Genomic DNA, 19,838 nt, shown 5'->3' on the forward strand with positions numbered 1-19,838 from the left:
ATGGGCAAAGTACACAGCCACTGCCCACATATGAGCCAGCATATGAAAATTTGCACACACAAAACAGCACCACACCACCTCCGGAGTGGTGACTAGTGGTGGACATGTGTTGGTTAGGTTGCCCCCCCCCCCCCCCTTTGGCCCCAAGACTCATACATGTGGTTTAACCAGGTGGAGGCAGTTTTTGTAACAGCATCACATGTGACCTCACAAAATTTGGACATGTGGTGAGCCATCTGGCCTAGAATTATGTGGGTGAAGTGTGGAACATAATAATCACCCTGATGATGCAGTCTTCCTACCAGCGGCATAAAGATGAGATGATACACTGGATTTTGTCAAGCAAGGAGCAGCAAGTACAGCAACTGCTGCACCAAAAATGCGGTGATTGGAGGCGTTTGCAGTTCCTACACCTACAGAGCCTTGCATAGTTTGACATGGTTCTGGATTCACTGTTGCATGCTATCTGGATGTGTAGCCTCCCTTCCAAGTTCAAGCAGTGATTGCGATGCAGAACAACATGCAGCTCGACACCATAGCAGATCTGGCAGATAGAGTGCATGGTGCACTGGTAACAGCGCCGAGAGTGGCATCCGCAGCTGCCTATGAGCTGTTTCCCCTACCAGCCACCTTCACTCCATGGTAACACATGCTTCCCCCAGCCCCTGCAATGGATACCAACCTTCAGCACCTCATGCAGAACTTGACTGCTCCGGTGGCAGCACTCTGTACACAGGTCAATGGCTTACGTGCTCGTGGCAAGATGGCAGTGGGCATCACAGCAGCAGCAGATCAAACTATGGGCAGCACAGCTCACTTGGTCCACACAACAATAACAGCCACTCTAACAGTATGGCAGAGCAGATTCCAAGCAACGTCTGCTGGTATCACTCCTCTTTCAGCTGTGAAGTGGCCAAGGTCCTCGCACCCAGATGCCAGCTGCAACTGGACCTAGACGCACCTGGCTGCAGTGCTATATTGATGTGTCTGTTTGTGGCAGATTGGAGTGGGGGCATGAGGTACCTGGTAGACAGTGGGTCAAATGTATCAGCTTTTCCCAGAACCATGTTAAAAGGTCATAACAACTCTGAAACACTGTTCCTCAACACAGCAAACAATTTCACCATAAAAACATATGACACCCATCAGTGGAATGTGGATCTTGGACCACACCACACATTTAGTGGAGTTTCACAATGGCTGACATCAACAAGCCGATTCTGGGTGCAGATTTCCTCAGACAAGTTCAAGGCAATGTTGCAAAAATGTGTCATTTGACCCTCAAGCAGCCCATGGTCTTCTGCCTCATGTTTTCTGCCCAAGGAAGACAATCTGGGGATTACCATGCACTAAATCAAGGACTGTGCCAGACATATATGCAGTGTCACATTTGCTAGACTTCAGCCATGCTTTGGCAGCTGCAACTGCATTTAGAAAATCGACAGTGCGAAGGCATACACGCAGGTCCCTGTGGTACCCGAGGGCATAGAAAAAACAATGATTACCACTCCCTTTGGACTCTTTTGAGAGTCCAAAATTTGGTACAGCTTGAAAGAAGAGCATACATATCTGCAAATACTACAGCTCAGTAGCTCCTGGAAAATGGAATTGTTATAAAACTAAAAAAGACTACGTATGCAGCGTTCAAATAATGTCATGTGGCTAGGGCCTCCCGTCGGTTAGACCAGTTGCCTGGTGCAAGTCTTTTGGGCTGACACCACTTTGCTGACTTGCGTGTCGATGTGGATGAGGTGATGATGAGGACAACACAACACCCAGTCCCTGAACAGGATAAATATCCGATCCAGGTGGGAATCGAACCTGGACCCCTCTGCACAGCAGTCATCCATGCTGACCATGCAGCTACCAAGGCAGACTGCAGTGTTCAGAAATAAAGAGATGGCTTTGCACAAGGGTTTATAGGTGGATGAAATGAGACTGGAAGAACCAGAATCCACTAGATTCTTGGGTATTACTGTGGATAATGAGCTGAAATGGAAGCAACATGTGAATTCTGTCTGTAAGAAACTCAGCTCCATCATATTCATAATGAGGCAGCTATCACTGTAAGCAGACAAGCAGCTTCTGTGCACACTATACCACTGACTCTTCAAACCATATCTGCAGTATGGAGTGACAGAGTGGGGAAGCTCAAACATTCAACAAATAAAAAGGGTTTTCCCATTACAAAAAAGAGCACTCAGGATCATATTAAGAAAAAAGACTTATTAAAGATGCAGCAACTGCTTCAAAAGACTAGACATTTTAACTTTTACTTCCTTGTAAATATATATAACTTTAGTATACATCACAAAATTTAGTGAAGATTGGACCCACAACACACAGAAGAAGAATGACATATGAAGCATACTGACAATGCTTGGAAAAGGATCCCAATATTCTGGTATCAAATTACTAAGAAGTCTTTGTGATAATATAAATGACAGTAAGTTTTCAAACAACCTCAAAGACAGACTGCTGAAAAAGGAATTTTACAGCATTGAAGAGTACACATCACATTAAATTTGTACATACTGTTACTTATCATCAGTGATGTTAGAATGTAAGAAAAATGGTTAGGAAGTATGTGACAATGAATGTTTTCTGTCTGATGTATCCTGTATCACATTTACATTCACTGTACAGCATGTAATCCTCCAGGATCAAATTCAATTCAATTAACTCTTGAACAGAAATAAGCAGTCATCTACAAATCCTGAAACAGGAAGCATGTATTGTATATAAAAATAGCAATCTCCAAATCATCCAAACTGATGTGGACCCAAGATTGCATACATTACAAAACTACAAAGATTTTGCAGGAAACTGCTATTTACTGTTTTTATAAAACATGCTGTTCATACATGTGAAAAATCATTATATTGCTTGTGCCTTAGTCACCAGAAATGGACAATTTACTTATAAAATTACAATAAGATACTATATTTTGTAGCCTTTGCTTTCTGTTTGCTTTTGGAAAACAATTCAACCATTTTTTGTTCATGTTTTTCACTAAAATGACAACTCTCATTTTCTGGAGAGTCATAACGCCAGTATAGTCAAATTAATAGTGTTCTATATACCCTTATAGAAGGGCAGCACATTTCAATATCTTTGTGTGCATGGTAATGGATTCCTGGATTGCCTTGTATTTCCTCTCTTCCTCTATCAAACTCACTTTCTTCACTGCATCCACATGTCTTAACTGCTCAAATCCCAGCTATTTAAGATCTCACAGATGTTTTTGTCAACTATTTTTTCAGAACCAGAAATTTGTATATTTGCTATAATTCTTACAGACTATTTCAAGCTTGGTATTTCATTTTTTCCAAAGTCACGTAGCTAAGCACACGTAAGCTACACATACCACCCCAGACTGAAACAACTGAACCACATCCTTCATCAGGGCTTTGATTACCTATCATCATGCCCCGAAATGGGGAACATCCTACCTGAGATACTTCCCACCCCTCCTAAAGCAGTGTCCTGTCACCCACCAAACCTCCACAACATCCTAGTCCATCCCTATGCCACTCCCAATCCCAATCCCTTCCACCAAGGAAGACATAAGTGCAAAACCTGCCCAATCCACTCACCTGGCACTCCCTATTCCAGTCCTGTCACAGATTTATCCTACCTCATCAGGGACTGGACCACGTGTGAAAGCAGCCATGTCATTTACCAGCTCTGGTGCAATCACTGCAAAGCTTTTTATATTGGTAAGACTACCAACCAGCTGTCTACCAGGATGAATGTCCACCACCAAATGGTGGCCAAGAGCAAAGTAAACTGCCAGGTGGCACTACATGCAGCTGAGCACAACACACTTCATTTCAATGGTTGCTTCACTACTTGAGCCATCTAGATCCTCTCTGCACTGCCAAGTTGTCTGAACTGTGCAGTTGGGAGTTAAGCTTACAACACATTCTCTGCTCCTGTAATTATCTCAGCCTCAACCTATAGTAACATACTGTCCCCACATCCTCCACCCAAGAGTTTTCAACTTGATGTGTCTTCCTAATGGTAAGTAGCATCTGTCTTTTCCTACATTGTTAATAAAAGAAATAGCTAATAAATAGGAAGAAACTCACAATAATTATTTTTCCTGAGAATCATTTCTTTAATTCATTTGAGTTTTCAATGTGTATCTACAACAAGGGAACTGTTCAGTGTTCAGATACCTGCCAGTCAGCCATCCATTTTAGTGCCCTGTAACCATCCAATGCTAGGCTTGGACTGGTATAGTACTTCTCCCATTTCGTGTATACCAAACCTATTATTAAGATACACTATATTTATACTAGATAGATATACACTCCTTGAAATGGAAAAAAGAACACATTGACACTGGTGTGTCAGACCCACCATACTTGCTCCGGACACTGCGAGAGGGCTGTACAATCAATGATCACATGCACGGCACAGCGGACACACCAGGAACCGCGGTGTTGGCCGTCGAATGGCGCTAGCTGCGCAGCATTTGTGCACCGCCGCCGTCAGTGTCAGCCAGTTTGCCGTGGCATACGGAGCTGCATCGCAGTCTTTAATACTGGTAGCATGCCGCGACAGCGTGGACGTGAACCGTATGTGCAGTTGACGGACTTTGAGCGAGGACATATAGTGGGCATGCGGGAGGCCGGGTGGACGTACCGCCGAATTGCTCAACACGTGGGGCGTGAGGTCTCCACAGTACATCGATGTTGTCGCCAGTGGTCGGCGGAAGGTGCACGTGCCCGTCGACCTGGGACCGGACCGCAGTGACGCACGGATGCACGCCAAGACCGTAGGATCCTACGCAGTGCAGTAGGGGACCGCACCGCCACTTCCCAGCAAATTAGGGACACTGTTGCTCCTGGGGTATCGGGGAGGACCATTTGCAACCGTCTCCATGAAGCTGGGCTACGGTCCCGCACACCGTTAGGCCGTCTTCCGCTCACGCCCCAACATCGTGCAGCCCGCCTCCAGTGTTGTCGCGACAGGCGTGAATGGAGGGACGAATGGAGACGTGTCATCTTCAGCGATGAGAGTCGCTTCTGCTTTGGTGCCAATGATGGTCGGATGCGTGTTTGGCGCCGTGCTGGTGAGTGCCACAATCAGGACTGCATACGACCGTGGCACATAGGGCCAACACCCGGCATCATGGTGTAGGGAGCGATCTCCTACACTGGCCGTACACCTCTGGTGATCGTCGAGGGGACACTGAATAGTGCACAGTACATCCAAACCGTCATCGAACCCATCGTTCTACCATTCGTAGACCGGCAAGGGAACTTGCTGTTCCAACAGGACAATGCACGTCCGCATGTATCCTGTGCCACCCAACGTGCTCTAGAAGGTGTAAGTCAACTACACTGGCCAGCAAGATCTCCGGATCTGTCCCCCATTGAGCATGTTTGGGACTGGATGAAGCGTCATCTCACGCAGTCTGCACGTCCAGCACGAACGCTGGTCCAACTGAGGCGCCAGGTGGAAATGGCATGGCAAGCCGTTCCACAGGACTACATCCAGCGTCTCTACGATCGTCTCCATGAGAGAATAGCAGCCTGCATTGCTACGAAAGGTGGATATACACTGTACTGGTGCCGACATTATGCATGCTCTGTTGCCTGTGTCTATGTGCCTGTGGTTCTGTCAGTGTGATCATGTGATGTATCTGACCCCAGGAATGTGTCAATAAAGTTTCCCCTTCCTGGGACAATGAATTCACAGTGTTCTTATTTCAATTTCCAGGAGTGTAGATACTGTATATAAATAGGTACTATAATACAGATATACTATACACTATTATTAAGATGGTGTCATCATTCCCAACAGAATTTTACATAGCTCCTTCCAGCCCCACCCCTCTTCCCCAGGGTGAAATCTGTGTACCTCTTCTGACGGCATGTAGTATATATCGTATGGTCATATCTGACATCATTTTTCCAAGTGCTTGTGTAGAATGTGTCTGTGGTGAAATGTGGGAACCAATTCAGTATTCACCTCTGTGGATATGGATAACTGCCAAAACACCAAATCCAGGCTGTCTGGTACATTGGCCCCAATGATAATATGCAAGGCAGGCTCAATCCAGGGCTGGTATTCTCCCCCGTGTCTCAGAAGTGGGTGCTTTAGTGCATTCAGCTGTCTGAGTGGGTTTCGCATATCTCAATATAGATTAATGTGGTTTCATAACACAATCAGGACATGATGGATTTCTGAAGAATTATTAGCTGTATAACTTAAACTGTCACAAACAAAAAGGGGTCTTTTTTATTATGGCACCTTAGTAACATTTTCCAAAGATGTTTTCCAAAGATTTTACAGGGTATTAACTAATTTTCAATAGAATAATATGAAATCTATGTTTTCAAACTTCAAACAAAGTGTCTATACACTTCAGAATCTGAAGAATTCCATTATACGTAAATACAATAGTGCCTTGAGTAACTATAAGTTTTTTATTCTGCAGTGTGATCTGTTTAATTCTTTGAGTGTATAAATTCCTACAGAGATGATACACAAGTGTTATTCACCACATAATGAACTTCTTCCAGCATTAACAAGTTAAAACTTTTGTGTATTCAATCTGGAACATTATCAGTAGTGTCAAAAGAAAAATTCACATGAAGATGGAAGGGCAGGTAACTTAGAGCCACCATGAGATGGATGATGGGTCTGAGCTTCTTATCCTTAATTTTTGAACTTCTCTGTCTTTCCTGTGGAAAAAAATATTACTTCTGAAAGCTAGGATGGTGTATGCACTTTCATATATGTCTACTGGCAGTACAGGAATTTTATTATAATTTTACAATATCAATAAGATCTCAATTTTAAATGGAAAAATTGTAGGTCTCATAGACTTCATCTCCCCTTCTTTGGATAATGTAGATCACTGCACCTGTTCTTTCTTATTTTCAAAGGCAACAAAATAAATAATCTCAAGTCACATTTAGATTATTATCTTTCATAACAAAGTTTACAAATATGTCATTTATTTACACTTTTTAATCACCTCTGTAATCTACTGCTTAGCACTGCTGGCCCCTGACAGGAGGTCATGGAATTTATTTCTAGTGATCACCATTATTTTTATGCTGTTGTTAATACTTACCTCTTTCCCCTCCAGCTCTAGCTCCAACCCAGCAGCAAGGAGGTTCTCCTGGAAGACACGTCTTCTCTCCCTTCGTAACATCTCTGCTTCTGTCATGACACCTAGCTCTTCTTCCTCATATACAAGAACCATGTCAATACGGCGACGTCCATCTCGAAACATTAGTGTTTCTGTGTCAGGAAGCTATAAATAATAAAACATTTTATTGGACACACACAAACACACATATGTGTGCGTGTGCTCACGGCCCCACACACACACACACACACACACACACACACACACACACACATTCACACTCCATTACATTTTTAATTCAATTTTGCTAAGCATTAAAGCATTATTAATAAACCCCATCCTAAAACTGCCAATAATAGATCACAATTTTGGAATGTGTATTTTTAAAACATTGTTGGTTTCTCTTCCATAGCTAAGTGGCAGCATTCTGACTTCCCATCTGAGGACCCAAGTTCAATTTCTGATACTGTGAAGTACTTTTTTGTTGCGGCAGGATTGGATGAGGTGCCCTCAGCCTTGCAAGAGCAAGTACAAAGTTACACAGGATGTTCCAGGAGGAATGGTCAGTATTGAGGGATATGACAGAAATGATTATTTGAAGCAAAAAATTTCATATGGTCATATACCCTATTCCAAATGGTTTCTGAAATAGAACACATTTAATGTACAGTGTTATTTATTTTCTGTATTATTCAATACATTATCTTTGTTTACAATATACCACAGTAGTCTAGAGGAAGTTAAGAGGAATCAACCTCAAACTGGCCTACAAAAACTACCTAAGCTACAGCATATGTGTGTCACAAGAGATTTTCAGTACTCTCTCGCTCTCTTCACACAAACTATTAGTCCCAGAGAAAAATTAATAGGACCTTTTTGTAGGAAATTTTATGTAGTTTAATTTTGTACTGCAGCACATTTTTACTAGAGGCCACAGTTTTTGAGTTATTAAAGAGAAACATATCAAAATGACATTAGAAAACATCCAGAATACAGCATACGACCACATAATGTTTTATGCTTCAGATGATTGTTCCTGGCATATCACTGAATATTGGCAATCCTCTTGGGATACCCTGTATAAAACAGAAGGAACACCACAGGCTTAGGAAAACGAACACTATCAACTGGTTGAATAGCCTGCAAACCACATACTCCACACTGAGATCCAATAACTCCATGGGAAAAGGATGACTGCATGTTCAGTCAAATATGTGTGGTCCATGATGTCAGACTGTGGAGTTTCTTTTTTAAAAAAAAAAATATCAGTATTGTGAAATTAAATTTCATCATACAAGCAATATCAGATATCGTAAAAATTTCTGGTGAAAAGATATGGCATGTAAAGTATAGTTTCACACCTATTTTGTAACATTTGTTAGAAGCAGATGTGGAACTTTCATTGCATAACATGATATTGCCCTACAAGAAATTTCATTCCCCAAATTAAACAGTCACAGGATAACACTGAACAAAATGTGTGCCTCATTCTAACTACAAAAATTCTTCCTGTCAACTTATCCTAAGTGGTTAAAATGATGTTAGATATTACAGAATCACTAGGCGTTAATGGCCCTAGGAAAAACACATCAGTAAGCAGTGACTGCTTCAGGCAATTTGATTTGTGATATATTGCAAGGGTAATAAGTGACCAGTTACCCCATGTTCCTTGATTAGTAAGGCAAAAGGAATTAAAATTAGATTTTAACCACAGAAAACCAAAATTTGGATAACCTAATGTAAATTTACTACTTGATTTTTAAGCGACTGATGTGTAACAGAATGAAAATTTGCATTCACATATTCCTGTTTTTGCAGCAACAGAACAAGTTACTATTTGCATCTTAAATGAGTCTAGAAATGAGTGGACAACTGTGTGAAGAGTGGCTTTTAACACACTTTGTTTGGGGGCTTGATAATGTCATACCACATAAAAGGTACTTATTGCAATATGTCTGCAAAATCCTCTTGACTTTTAAATAAGAAACTAGCTTCCACTTTTTGCTACATCCATTAATAAAATAGTTATAAAATCTCCATGGTAAATTCTATCCTTGCTTTAGTTTTTCTACTACTTTTTTTTCTCCTTCTGGTACTGTTCTATTGGGCATAATGATATTCTCTGTTCAGGGTTCTAAATTCTCCAATTTGGGAACCTTATTTAAAAATTTTAGCTAGCATTGTCTCAATATCTTCAAATCAGTGATCAAACTCAGGTCAGCACCCAGTGCATCCCTCATTCAAGCACCTTTGTGATCTGGGAATTACGTATTATTTTAATTGTCAGAAAATAAATGTTACCATATTTCCTGAGATTGATTGTATTTCATTTAAATGTTTTGCCATTTACTGTCCTTTAGTGTTGTGATAAATAATAAATCAGCTTTTATCTGCTAATACTCTCAAGAATGAGTCAACAACCAAGGTCTAGAACCCTTACTTACTAATACTTCTGGAAAAACACCTTCACTCTCTGAATTTGTCCTATAAAAGCATCAAGCTGTAAACGACCCAGCTCCTCCTGTTACAGTATAATCACAAATACTATCTAGTGTCTGTGTCACTTTTCTGTTCTCTCTAAATATGCAGTATGGAACTAATATTTATGTCAGTTAAATTGCTAGGCACTGATTTAGGTTTAGAGGATAATGTATGTATTGCCCTCAGTTATGACTTACTTAGGTGTGTCGACAGTATGAAAAGGACAGATTGCTACTCACCACATAGAAGAGATGTTGTGTGGCAGACAGTAACAATGAAAAAGGCTGATAGATGTTATTCAGCTATTGAACTAAGCCCTTCATCAGACATAGGCAACAAAACTTACATACTCACAGAAGCACAACTCATACACATGTAGCCATTTCTTACTTTTATTAAAATTCATGTTTTAAATTTTGTAATACTGACATTAATCTCTTGAAAGAAATCCCAATCAAATACAACATATTTCTTCATTCATTAATTTTAACTGAGAAATAACAGTAACTAATCAGTTCTACATCTTAGACAACTGGTGCAAAAAGTTAAAAGAATCAATAACTGTTAAATTAAGACATCTTGGTATAATTTTATTAGATTAGACCCACTTGTTGCATATAGTATAAGGCTTTACCATGGTACACTTATTGACTTAAAACAAGAATTTATAGTAGCTATCTTTAGGTTTGGCACCTCAGACAGATTTCATTAAGATGATGAAGTAATGTTTTCAAGGTGCTCCTGCTGCAAATCAACAGTTTTGAGCAAATTTGCTGTTCCCTTCTTCTTGCCATACGTGTCATTCAAAACTGCTTCTGTTACCACTGTGAACATTTAGTTCCTAAGTACTATTCTTAACAATAAAGTTGTACTCTTTATCACAACACTTTTAATAGTTTCTGCAGTAGCCACAAGAAAGATCGCGGGAGGCGCTCATCGGCACGGCGCGTCATGGACGGTAGTTGCCGCAAGTAGAGTCCTGTCCACCAGAGGGCCTGCGAGAATTCGGCCACAACCTCTGCCAGCGGAATAGCAACAACAACTTAGATAGCACAGGCCGTGCCCAGTCAGTTCACATTGGGCATGCCTAGGAGACAGTTCCCGGTCTATGCTATGTGAAGTGCGGCGGAAAACGTGAACCGTGTTACTACAGTTTCGTAATTTCATCCATACTTTTTCTATTAGCTATCCAAATCTTACCATTTTTCCAATATTTTTACAGGCCTCACAGAGAAATCCACATCACACACAAACCTTTGATTGAAGGCGCAGAAAAGTCATCAAAAAATTTTTCCAACACAGTTCTCTCTTCAATGCTCTTTAAAGTACATGTAACAAGTAATGTGTTATTTATTTAGTATTTCATTTTCAGAATTAAAAATGTGATGGTAAAAGAAAAGTGCATAATGAATACATGGCTGCAATGCATCCTGAATATGATGTACTGGTACTCATCTAAATTAATATGAGTAAAAATAGTCATCAGGTGATTTAATATTTCACTGTATTACTATAGATATACCAAATCTTTAACACTTACACAGTGTTATGGGAATGGGTGAGAGTTAAATCAAACAAATAAATCATTCTCACATTTGGCTGAAGTGATTTGTAGAAACAACAGTTAGTTTCATCCAGGCCATGATTTACTCAATCATTATCAGAATAAGGACATCAGTTTAGGGCCATGAAAGGCCTGAAATACTTGAAGCAGACAAAGATCATGTTGTTTATAATGCTGTGGAAACAGTAAACACAAAATGTACTTGACACTCACTGACCGATGTTGCATCTTGTGCTTTGTGAAGACCACCAGGAAGTCCTGCTGTTGAGTCTTCCAGATAGGATGGATTTTCATCAATTGTGTATGTCCCAGCAGGCTGACCCTCAGAGCCATCTGGTACATCTGGTGTTGTCCGAAATACTGTAGAATTAATATTAACTGTCATTTAGTCACTACAACAAGAATTTAGTAAACAATGTGTTGAGGACTCTACAGTATACACCTACAACAGAAAAAATAACAATCAGAAAAGGTAAAATGAAATAGGAACAAATCAGATGTACTCATAAACCATTTCTTAGTATAGTCTCACTTGTGAGGCTATTTCAGAGTGTGAAATTTTGGCTATAGAGACAGTTCACCAACCTCATCTAAACTCCGAAACATGGAAAGTTAAAGAACATTTTAAGCTATAAATGACTCATGAACAAACTACACTGAGCTAAGTGATACAGAGTCCCTGACTAGCTCTGTGGTGTGCTTTACTACAGCTGATGAATAGTGTGCTGTAGCTTCCTAAAGGTTCAAGGATTAGAGTTGTTGTGCAAAACGTTGTCAGTTTTCTGTCCACGCACTTGGTTGAGTTCTCAGTACACCTGGTTGCCATGCAGTGGGTCTGTGTTCGATTCCCTGTCGGATCAGAGATTTTCTGTGCTTGAGAACTGGGTATTGTGTTGTCCTCATCATGATTTCACCATCATTGACACTTCATCATTTCATCAACATTGACACATCATCATTTCATCATCACTGACATGCAAGTCACCCAAATGGCACCAACTGAAGAGACTTGAAACTCGGTGGCCAAATGTCCCTGGGTCAGGATCCTGGCCGTCAAAGCCATGCAGTCATTTCATTTCATTTTTGTGAGTTTTCACACGTGTTTATGTTCTCCCAACCATTTAGGATTTTAAGTAGGAGTTTTACAAATATTTGTTCAAACACAGAGATGAATACTGGCCAATTTAATAGTATTAGCTGTATAAACTGTACTAATTTGCAGATTGGAAGTCAGTGGTGTAATACCCCACACCTTCTTCAGTGCTTGTGTTGTACTTTCAACACTAACAAATAACTTCTAGACAATCAGGAATTAAAATGAAGGAAAACTAAGGATTAATACCCCACTGATGATAAGGTCATTAGGGATGGAGCACAAACTTGAACTGGATAGAGAAAAGGAGAGAAACTGGATGATGACTTATAATAATAACAATAACAACAACAATAATAAAATAATAATAGAATAGAACTATCCAGGAGAGCTGCTTACAAAATAATTCTAAGTGGTAGGAGGGGGAAATGAGCACTGTTCCTCATGAGTACAATGACTGTGTCCTGATCATCACATTACCCCACCCAATCACTCCCCTAGTACTCAAACATGATTTTCTCTCATTTAAAACCAGTCTTTGTTTTAGATAGTCAATTCAGGATGCTACTCACCTAGAGGTAACATGAGAGTTTTGTTTTTGTCATCAGCTGCAGTAGCTGACTATAATCTAGTTGATTGTTTTTGATAACCGACAGTGAATGCTGAAATATTGTCTTCAGCTACCCTCCTGATTGTCTGTGCTACAGCGTGCATAGCTACACATTCTGTCCACCTACATTTCATTTTCATTTTCTACCATCAAAGTCCATTCCCTGACCCATTTCTTTTTATATTGTCTTTTTTAGTAATTCTCAATATGCAGGTATTCATTGCTCAATGAGAGACCCTCAGGTTTTGAATGGTTTCCCATATTACAAGTCCATGTCTGGTTATAGATACTGACAGCAAATTTTCCATTACAAGTACATCAAAATCCTAGATGTAAAAACTTTCTTTAGTTTACCAAAAGTATTCCAGCCCTGTGTAGCCTTACAGGTGTGTGTGTGTGTGTGTGTGTGTGTGTGTGTGTGTGTGTGTGTGTGTGTGTCTGTTAAACCACAAAATAATTAATGCTGCCACTTTCTAATAGATTTGTGGAATGTACTCAACTAAGGGAGCATAGTTTATATGAGATTTGTACATATTAGTTTGCTGTCAGGTATGTAATGTTCAGTTACATACAAATGCTTTCTACATTCGCATCTTTAGCAGTTTTGATATTAGCTGACAAAGCAAGAAAAACAATTAAAGATTAAGTGTGCATTGCTACTGTAGGCTTTTAGAACCTGCAGCTGTTTTCAGTTGAAAAGAGAACAGTGACAAATGAAGAAATGGTTTTTAGATTTCACTACAAATGGCTCTTGATACACTTGCCAATATCCACTACAGGTTTTGACTTTCTTCAGACATACCAAATTGGCACACCTGCCTGTATGGCAGTACAGAATGCGAGTTTGTTGTGTGACGAAGAGATGATGAGAGGGGATGGAGGGATAGCTGCCCTCCCCTGCTCCTTAGTGGAATCATGCAATTGGTTTCTGTCACCCCCTAACAAAAACTATATCTCCAGCTAATAGGCTGCATCCTAATTTTCTCTACCTAAACAGGATATTAATGAAAACCATAATTTTTGTCATGGAAGAGGATAATTAAACAACTTCTTCCAAGTAAATTTTCCCTGAAAATGTAAGTGCTACAGATATCAATGCTTTAATGGTATTAAACAAATTTAAATCACATTAATTCAAGTCTTATTGTCACAATGGCACATATTCTACAATTTCAGAAAAACAAAAGTAACCTGACATTGGCAAAAAGAATATTAATTGTGATACACTAAGTGAAACACCATGTCTAACGTACCTTCAATGCATGCTAAATAAACTAAACACGGAGAAAACTAGTCATTATGGTCTGCTCACCACATTATACTCATGGAAGTAGTTCTCATTATTTTCACTTGAAGGCCAGAGCATTGGCTTATTCTGAATATTTTCATTCCCTATTGTCTCGCAAAATGATCTTCTTGGACACTGCAGTCTCAATGCACAAAGTATTTGTTCAGCAAAAGTGAGAAGTGAACAGCACATAACTAAAACACTGAGAAGCTTTTTCAAATATTATGAAATTCTCATATTCACTTTCTAGACATTTTTGTTGCTAAACATAAAATCAGTTTCATCTGAATTGTAATTAAGCAAGTAAATGCAGCTTTTTCCCTCACATCTAGGCCTCAGGATGAGATTCTATCTGGAGCAAAGTCTTCAACAACCTCACATCCAAAATAACGGAAGAAATAACAAACCTATTGTACTATTATAATATCACTTTGATCACGCAGATCTTAAGGTGTCAGTAGGAAATAATGCAATGGCTAATGACTTTTAAGGAATATATAAGCCATGTGGTACATTCTGAGGTGTGAGAGGGATTTATAAAATAATGCAGATACCCTCTTCAAGCATTTACTGCAATGCATGAATGAATGAAAGAAAAGAAGAACTCTTTTTTAGAGTTACAAAAGAATAACATTAACATTACCGGAATGGCCAGACATGTGGCAGTGGACTGCAATATCTATGAAAAGTTATAGAGTATTGAAACAATATAGTACTTTCTGACATATGAGAACAGTTTAAAAATAATTAACATATATATATTACACACGTGTCTCCACTGTAAATGGAGGCAACTTGAAATTACTTAATTAAAATTTCAATCTGCATTACTACAGGCATCTCAAAGTACATTACTTACTTCACTAATTTAAATTTCAGTAGCAACCAGAATCTGATTAATTCTGAAATAAATGAATACACTAGAAGAAGAGAGGATATGAATGAATATTATGATACTCTACTGGCTATGAAATTATACACAATTTTGTTTTTGTCTGCCCTACCATCTGTAATGCTACAGTATTATATCTCTTGCTCTAAGTTTTTATATTTTTTATATATATATTTTTTATATATACTCATATTTTAAAAAATCTATTCAACATTTTTCTAAAACACAGATGAAATCTTCTGGCAGATTAAAACTGTGTGGGAGTTGAACCTTTGCCTTTCTTGGGCAAGTGTTCTACTGAATGAGCTATTCCAAAGCTACATAAAACATAAAAGTAAACTACTATTTGCCTTTCTTGGGCAAGTGTTCTACTGAATGAGCTATTCCAATGCAACTCTCAAACCATCTTCAAAGCTACATTAATCATAAAAGTAAACTACTAATCAACATTTACCCTTCATTTCTCCATTATGAACATTGGAGACTGAAAAAAATAGTGAACAGAGTCATAGGCATCTCAGTCTGCCTCCATTCTCAGCTTCAGAGTGAGGGCTCCAATACTTCTGCCGCATATTGTAATCAATTACTCACATCACAATGCTTCACGTAAATACTAAATTAAGATTTGCAACTTGTTTTATGTCTCTTCAGAACTCATCACTTCACACTCTTTATTGTCAGTCACATTGCCCCAAGCTGTGCTGTATGCAAGGTAGCACAGATATTAGCATCATTGGCTGGTACACTGTGCATCATCAGTTCACCAGCAATTGTTTGTTATTTAGTATTTACCTGTGAACCCATAACCTTTAAAGAATTGAACTCCCATGTGTAAAACAGTTTAAAACTTATGATTACAAAAGGCTTCATATTTTTTGGAATAAAATGCAGTAATCAGTTGCAAAGCATAACAAAAATATATTTGCATCTGATGACTGATTGTTATTCTGAAAAATATATACCACAGTTACTGAAAATTACTGTCATGTTAAAATAATAAATAAGTTAATGTTGTAAATATTTGATGTTAAGTATGTAAGTGAGAGAACATTTGGAAAGAGTTTGAAATTAAACTTAAAGTTTGTTGGTATTTGGCAAATGCTTAGATTATGAAAAAGTGGATGAAAATAGTCTGGGTAATTTGCCCATAAGCAAGTATTTCACACATCTCAATGTTTATGATGACATATCTCCTGAACTACAGGTAGTACAATTATATAATTTTGCAGGTACATTCAGAAGTATATGTGGATACTGTCTGCAAAACTGTGGTGGGAATAGACTCAGAAGTAAAGAAGTGATAAATTAAAGCATGATCTCTGACAACTGAAGTTTTACTGCATGAACTGTGAAAATGTAGTAAGCCTTAAATGTTTTTCCTTTCATCATTTTGTGGGTACTGTCAGCATGGAAAGGTTTCATAAAGATATGAAATTATGTGTAAAGTTTGCTGGAAGTTGTTAAGTGCTGTCTTTCTCAACTACTACAAGAATAAAGTACAGGTAATTGCATTTTTTCAGTGATGTTGCCTCAAGTTTCCTCAGTTTCTAACTGTAATACCCATCTGATCGTGTTAAATATTGAAGATAATACCTCTTAATTAGCAGACAGTGACAGCTTTTTTAAATTCGGACTATACCCAGGCGAAATACTGAAAATCAAATTTTTGTTGCCCCTGAAAGCTATTACATAGGCAACCTTCAACTGGTACTGGGTTCTGAGTTCCAGGTTATTTTTTGAGTAATACAGATTATTTCTGGGATGTTCTTAAAACTTCTTATGATTGTATTGTTTGTATATTCTGGAATATTCAAAGTTTGTATAAAAAGCAGCGTGCTCCATCCACGAGTTCAGTTCTCTTTCTTTCTGTACACTGATGTTCATAAATAGATGCACTTTCAGTGCTAACTGTTGTACTTCATTGACTACCCTTGTTTCAGATTTGGACTTGATTGTGGTTACAACTAGACACTGTTTTATGAAGATGCCAAGTACTTCAAATCATGTACATCACCAGGGCTCAATCAGGTGACACAAAAGTTATTGCCTACACTGACAGGAACCAGAATACAAGCAGTAAATCATTCTGACTGTCTGTGTGTTCAGGAAACAAAAGGATCCTAAAACAGCAACAAGTCAGTCATGCATCATGCCTCCATCAGTGTTTTGCAGAGATACTAGTCAGGACCCAACAAAATGGCTGAAAGGATTCAATCCAAATACAACATGTGGCATGACACAATGTGCTTGGCAGATGAGCATTTTTACTTGGATGGCAGTGCTGAGGAGAAGTTTGAAAACAGTGAAGGAAAGCTCATTAACTGGGAAAAATTCTGGATGTACTGACTACAACACTTGGTGACAATCAACAGCAAGTGCACTAAGTGGAAGAACAACTGAAAAATGAGACCCAGTGTCATGGAGAAATGATACAGCATTACATACAGAATGCTCTCTTGTACTACAGGTAGTAAGAGAAGAAACACAGCAGTTTATGGCAGCCAAAGCTGTGGTGTTTTGATCTTTGGCACCAATCCCTGCCACCAGTTTAACATGCCAGGAAGAATCGGTTTGGCAACTTGGTCTTATGCCACAGCGTTCAAATGGCAAACAAATGCAGGTACAACCAACTTCTCTATCAAGTATAATGTCTAGCAGAAGAGGATAAATTTGGACAACAGAGAACAATACAGTGCTATCTTTCCCCAAATATGTTATACACTACAGCAGACAAAGAAGACAAGTGCTCGATGACTACTATGCTGCACGACATTGACCATCAGAACATTCCTACTCACACCATTCAGCTGCAGATGATACAATCAACTCGTCGTATGAAGCCCACCTCTGTACTTGGACAAGGTTACTACCCAACATGTCGTAGTCTCTCCTTGTCAACATATAGAGATGACAGCCACACAACTAGCTGCCAACTTCAGGAAAATCCATCTTGGACAACAGTTACCAGGATGTCAGGAAATCTAATCAATATTGGCAGCCAATGTGCCCAGTTGCTAGTCAAATCAGGGAGTTATTTTTCTGTAATGTTGAATTATCATAGCCAGCTCATCAGTGACAGAACACATCACTTCAAATTTATCATTTTATTAGAATACAGTCATAATGTTATTCTCATATTGGACATCTTGCAGGCATTACAAGCAGTCATAGACTGTGGAAGATCAGAGCCCCAGGTAGACAAAGCTATTCCAACAACCACACATAACATAGATTATTCTGGACAACTGTTTGCCACTGAAGATGTTATCCAACTGTCAGTCGAAGTTTTCAATATACACTCCTGGAAATTGAAATAAGAACACCGTTAATTCATTGTCCCAGGAATGGGAAACTTTATTGACACATTCCTGGGGTCAGATACATCACATGATCACACTGACAGAACCACAGGCACATAGACACAGGCAACAGAGCATGCACAATGTCCGCACTAGTACAGTGTATATCCACCTTTCACAGCAAAGCAGGCTGCTATTCTCCCATGGAGACGATCGTAGAGATGCTGGATGTAGTCCTGTGGAACGGCTTGCCATGCCATTTCCACCTGGCGCCTCAGTTGGACCAGCGTTCGTGCTGGACGTGCAGACCGCGTGAGACGACGCTTCATCCAGTCCCAAACATGCTCAATGGGGGACAGATCCAGAGATCTTGCTGGCCAGGGTAGTTGACTTACACCTTCTAGAGCACGTTGGGTGGCACGGGATACATGCGGACGTGCATTGTCCTGTTGGAACAGCAAGTTCCCTTGCCGGTCTAGGAATGGTAGAACGATGGGTTCGATGACGGTTTGGATGTACCGTGCACTATTCAGTGTCACCTCGATGATCACCAGAGGTGTATGGCCAGTGTAGGAGATCACTCCCCACACCATGATGCCGGATGTTGGCCCTGTGTGCCTCGGTCGTATGCAGTCCTGATTGTGGCGCTCACCTGCACGGCGCCAAACACGCATACGACCATCATTGGCACCAAGGCAGAAGCGACTCTCATCGCTGAAGACGACACATCTCCATTCGTCCCTCCATTCATGCCTGTCGCGACACCACTGGAGACGGGCGGCACGATGTTGGGGCGTGAGCGGAAGACGGCCTAACGGTGTGCGGGACCGTATCCCAGCTTCATGGAGACGGTTGCGAATGGTCCTCGCCGATACCCCAGGAGCAACAGTGTCCCTAATTTGCTGCGAAGTGGCGGTGCGGTCCCCTACGGCACTGAGTAGGATCCTACGGTCTTGGTGTGCATCCGTGCGTCACTGCGTTCCGGTCCAAGGTCGACGGGCACGTGCACCTTCCGCCGACCACTGGCGACAACATCGATGTACTGTGGAGACCTCACGCCCCACGTGTTGAGCAATTCGGCGGTACGTCCACCCGGCCTCCCGCATGCCCACTATATGTCCTCGCTCAAAGTCCGTCAACTGCACATACGGTTCACGTCCACGCTGTCGCAGCATGCTACCAGTGTTAAAGACTGCGATGGAGCTCCGTATGCCACGGAAAACTGGCTGACACTGACGGCAGCAGTGCACAAATGTTGCGCAGCTAGCGCCATTCAACGGCCAACACCAAGGTTCCTGATGTGTCTGCTGTGCCGTGCATGTGATCATTGCTTGTACAGCCCTCTCGCAGTGTCCGGAGCAAGTATGGTGGGTCTGACACACCGGTGTCAATGTATTCTTTTTTCCATTTCCAGGAGTGTATAATGGGTGACGATTATTGAACTATATGAAAAAAAAACATAAATTAGTTACAAACTATGGAGCACACACACTTTATTTG

At 40.2% G+C, this 19,838-nt stretch overlaps 1 protein-coding gene across 1 annotated transcript in view; it reads right to left on the reverse strand.

Annotated features, from left to right (window-relative positions):
- The window catches only part of LOC126335783 (anoctamin-4-like), a 274,203-nt gene that overhangs the window by 205,637 nt on the left and 48,728 nt on the right, over nucleotides 1-19,838 (reverse strand). Inside the window, exons 3-4 of the mRNA XM_049999245.1 lie at nucleotides 11,374-11,516; nucleotides 7,094-7,276 (exon numbers count right to left, since the gene is read on the reverse strand). Of these exons, the coding sequence (XP_049855202.1) occupies nucleotides 7,094-7,276; nucleotides 11,374-11,516 (326 nt within the window). The remainder of the gene's footprint in view (nucleotides 1-7,093; nucleotides 7,277-11,373; nucleotides 11,517-19,838) is intronic.

The sequence above is a fragment of the Schistocerca gregaria genome, chromosome 2 (assembly GCF_023897955.1).
Source record: "Schistocerca gregaria isolate iqSchGreg1 chromosome 2, iqSchGreg1.2, whole genome shotgun sequence".
Taxonomy (NCBI): domain Eukaryota; kingdom Metazoa; phylum Arthropoda; class Insecta; order Orthoptera; family Acrididae; genus Schistocerca; species Schistocerca gregaria.